At 37.6% G+C, this 4573-nt stretch overlaps 1 protein-coding gene across 1 annotated transcript in view; it reads left to right on the top strand.

Annotated features, from left to right (window-relative positions):
- Nucleotides 1-4573, top strand: part of TRIM24 (tripartite motif containing 24) — a 69073-nt gene that overhangs the window by 16661 nt on the left and 47839 nt on the right. The window contains 1 exon segment of the mRNA XM_015417215.1: nt 516-634. Coding sequence (XP_015272701.1) covers nt 516-634 — 119 coding nt within the window.

Raw genomic sequence — 4573 nt, 5'->3', positions numbered from 1 at the left:
CTGTCTTGTGATGATTCTGGGGGGGGGGGGCGCTGAGGGGTGAAATGGTCAGGGCTCTCTAGAAATTTTAAAAGAGATGAGAAGGGTAGTGAGGGTGACAGTCTGACCTACTTGAAACCTGGAACCTGAGAGAGAGAGGTGTAGAGGGTGGTAGGAACTCGCTGTGAGTGGCAAGAGGTGTCACATGGATAAATATATATTCTCCAGGAACTGCATTTGTTGTGAGCGGCTCTCTTAACTGTAGAATCTTTCAGAAGCCAATTGGAAGAAGGGGCCTCATTTAACTGTCTCCTATTTGAACAAAACATTTTCTATAAGGAATGTTCTTCTGTAAAATAAAACTCCGTCGAGACTTTATCTCCAGATAAAAGTACCCATGCATTGACTGAGAATAATGTATTTTTGTGCTGTTAGCAGATAAGCTCTTCAAGAAAGAACTTTCTAAAATATCAGTGGAGCAACTCAGCTTTGAATTGTAAGCTTACTAATCCTTCCCTTTTTTTCTTTCTTACCAGTTGGTGTTGTTCGTTGTCCAGTTTGTGGTCAAGAATGTGCAGAAAGACACATTATAGATAACATTTTTGTGAAAGATACTACTGAGGTTCCCAGTAGTACAGTGGAAAAGTCAAATCAGGTGAGTGTGTCTCTCAGGTACTCATGGCAGTAAACATCTTTCTTTTAAAATCCATATCTGTTAAACTAATATGGAACGGCAAAAGATACCTGGATAGAAAGGTAAACAGGAAGGGACTCCGAAGACAGCTGAAATTGCTTTGCGGCACAGAACAGTCTCAGTCTGAAAATGAAAGTACAGTTTGTTGCAGGCCTAGAGCTATGGCACTCTTAAAGTCACAGTGCAGCAACTTCTTTTGCCTTAAAAGACAATCATCCCTAGAGAGGGGAAAATGTACTTGACACTGGCAACTTGGTGAGTGCTTTTGTGGAACACTGGGTATAGATACCAGGAAAGACATGGATAAAACCATTTGACCTTTAAAACTTTATCTTTAATTTCTTTGAAACTTTACTCTGAAAAGTTCAGCATTTTTTCCATGTTTAGGGTACTAAACAATCTTCTTGTTGCCTACCCTGGGTATAGACATACACTACACATGCAAAAATAGGGTTGCCAGGTTCCTTACTACTGCTGGTGGGTGGCTTTAGGGGGCATTCCAGAAGGTGGGGTGATGTCATGCAACATCCCTGGCATGATGACATCACCTGGAAGTGACATCATTGCGCCGGAAACATCGCACAGGGATGCTCTGGTATTTGGACAAAACTCTGGTTTTTCACCCTCAAAACCATAGAGTTTGTCCGAATACCAGAGCATCCCCTGTGTGATGTTTCTGGTGTGATGACATCACTCCCAAGTGTCATTGTGTTGGAGGCAATACTTCCAATTTTTACCAAAGGTGGCACAAAAAGTTATTTAGGGGTGAGATTTTCCCCCACTGGCCACCTGGCTGGTGGTGGAGAAGCCTGTTCCAAATCGGGGGGGGTCCCCCTTCCGGTCCAGGGGGCTGGGATCCCTATGCAAAAATGTACCTGCAAGTGCTTTTATTAAACATGTAGGACAAGATTTATTAGTCTTTGCAGATATTTCTCCATTTACTCTTAGAAAAAGAAAGAACTTTACATTCTTCATTAAACATTTAGAAAAGATAGAATTGAATACAGATGGGGCTTTTCATGTAAATTGTTGGTCTGGTATAAGGATACTAATATGGTGGTCAAAACAGTCTTGCACACAAAAAATATTGGAGGTTTTATTGGAAGTTTTAAACAAATAATATGGTAATAGTGGATGCTTTAAATGGATGCTTTAAATGAAACTCAGTGAGGAGAAATAATAATGATAATTTTGGCGAAAGAAGGCAATCTGACAGTTACTATAAGTTGTTGGTTGTGCAACTGTCAGTTTGGTATTTTGATGTTGCTGAAGTCTCTAGCTAAATGAAGTTTTATACACACACATGCACATAATGGCTACGCTGAGGTTAATATCTGTCAAAGTTAATGACATTAATAGTTTGATAAAGAGGTGTAGATTAGCTGGAGTTCTGAGAAAAGAAGAAGTTGATATAATCTTACAAGAAACCCATCTCAAAGTGGAACATGAAAAAAAATTAAAGCAATTATGACGGGCAAATATTTCATGCTGTTACAAACAAGATCAGAAGAGTGGCACTTATTTTTTAAAAAAGCCTTTAAAAAGCCTTAAGAGGTTAGAATTTTGTCAATATTGAAAGATCACTTGATTTATCTTTGTTAATGGAATTATGACGGGCAAATATTTCATGCTGTTACAAACAAGATCAGAAGAGTGGCACTTTAAAAAGTCTTTAAAAAGTCTTAAGAGGTTAGAATTTTGTCAGTATTGAAAGATCAGTTGATTTATCTTTGTTAATGTTCAAATCTGAATTTGGAAATTTACTTTAGACTGTATCTGTGTTTCTCAGTAACGATAAAAAAATCTTCCTTTGTACATTTGTACATTTAATTCAAAGGGTAATGGAATGGAGGGAGGGAGAGTTAATAATAGTAGGGGTATGAATTGGAGTATGGAAGCGAGAGATGATTCATCATCTGGCGCTACTTCTAAGATTCCAAAAAATGATAAAAATGACTGAAGGAGATAGATATGTTTGACATCATTAAATATAAGTATTCATTTAAGAAGGAATGCACCTCCCATTTGCATAGACACAATTCACACTCTAGAATACGTTACGTCTTTATTAAGTCAGGTATGATGGGAGAGGTAAGGACATTCTAATAGGTGCAACAATTTGTGCAGACCGTTCTCCTGTGATTTATGAATTTAAAATTCAAATTAAGATTCTTAAAAAAGAATGGAAATTAAATAATTCTCTGCTACAAAATAAAGGACTGATTGAAAAAAATAAAAGCAGAGACCTACATTTCCTTTCAAATTAATGCCACTCAGGATGTGAATTACATAGTGGTTTACTGCTGAAGCCAGTAATGAACATTTAAAACACAACAAAATTAGTAAGTAGTAAGAACACCTGTGGATAAAAGTAAAAGAAGCTTAAAACAGCAATAAAATACATTTTAAAATTCTTAAGAGATAGACATTAACTGTAAGATGCTTGACATTTAACTTGCTGCGTTATTAGAGATTTTCTAATTCGTAAAGCAAGCCACCCATATCTAGCCACTTGATATGTTACCTCTGAATGCCTATTCGCAAGGAGATTTTTCATAATGAGCACTCTTTGCCTACTAGTGAGAGGTAAGGACTTGGGGAGCAGAAGTGATTTACGGAGGTTATTATAGGCCTTACAGTTCAACATAACATGTTCTAAATTTTCAATGCAGGGGCATATGCGTTCCTCAAATGGGATTTTCTTATACTTTCCCTCTGTAATCACTAGGGGAAGAACATCCTGGTGCATAAAAGTAAACGTTCTCCTATATTCATGGTTTGACAGATGGTGAAAATAGGACATAGTTGATGTATTTCTCTGTTCTGTCTAAATCGTTCTGTCTATCAATATCCATAAACCTATGTTTTATCAATCCTCTAGCTTTGTCATAGGCAAGGGAACACAGGTATTGGTTTGTGTGGCCAAAATAAGGGAGTCTCTCCTCTATAGCCTGAAGCCAGGGGGGGTATAAAGGTGTCTTGTAATATTAAACGTGTCAGCCCCTTGGATAGAAAAACTAATTTCAGCCAATTATGAATCACCATGATCCATAACCTTGCCTCCACAGTAATCATTCCGATTTCAATTTGAATAAGTGCATCTGGAATGCCATTAGGCACCTGTAGAATAGATCTCAAAATTTTTGATTGGACTGTGTCCAGTTTCTTGTAGTTAGATGTAATATTGATGGGTCCTCCAAAGGTAAGTTGACTGAGAGATTTGGCCTTAAATAGTCGGTAAGGGCAGCTACAAGACATTTGCCCCCTTTGTGCCAGTAATTTTTAAAAAATATTTTTTATGATTTTCTCACTACAAACACTACAAAAAACACTACAAACACTAACCTAAAATAAGCTATACAAGGATCATATATAACGATTAGATACATATTTAGCTAAAGCTATAAAGAAATCATTTTTGGAATATAGCTAATTTGTACCACTTTTGTTACAGACTGGTAAATATATAATTGAATCAAGTAAATACAAACAATAAGACTTTTAGGCTTATACAGTTCTATTAAATCTGTTTCTTCGCTTTATTTTTCTTCTTTTCATATTTCCATTTGACTTTCAGGACTTTTGGGGCTACCGCCCCAATTCTGATTTAGAGTCTTCTGGGTTACTACTCCCTGTTGATTCCGAATCTCCCGACCCATGTGTGCTGCTTTTTTCTTCGATATCTTGTTCCTTTGCTGTATCTTTTTTATTTGCTGGTTTTTGCTGCTTTTCCAAGAACATCTTCGCTTTTAAAACAGAGGCTGCGGTCACACGTAACAGAAGCCACACAAGTGAGACGGAAAACAGCCGGAGTTTCCGGGCGCGATCTCACCAGCACATCTGGGAAGCGTAGCACTCCCGTGGCTCAACCGAGGCTTCCAGCCGAAACTGCGTGGCAAA

Source organism: Gekko japonicus, unplaced genomic scaffold (assembly GCF_001447785.1).
Source record: "Gekko japonicus isolate JY-2015 unplaced genomic scaffold, Gekko_japonicus_V1.1 scaffold1482, whole genome shotgun sequence".
NCBI lineage: Eukaryota > Metazoa > Chordata > Lepidosauria > Squamata > Gekkonidae > Gekko > Gekko japonicus.
This window is presented reverse-complemented; position numbering and strand designations above follow the sequence as displayed.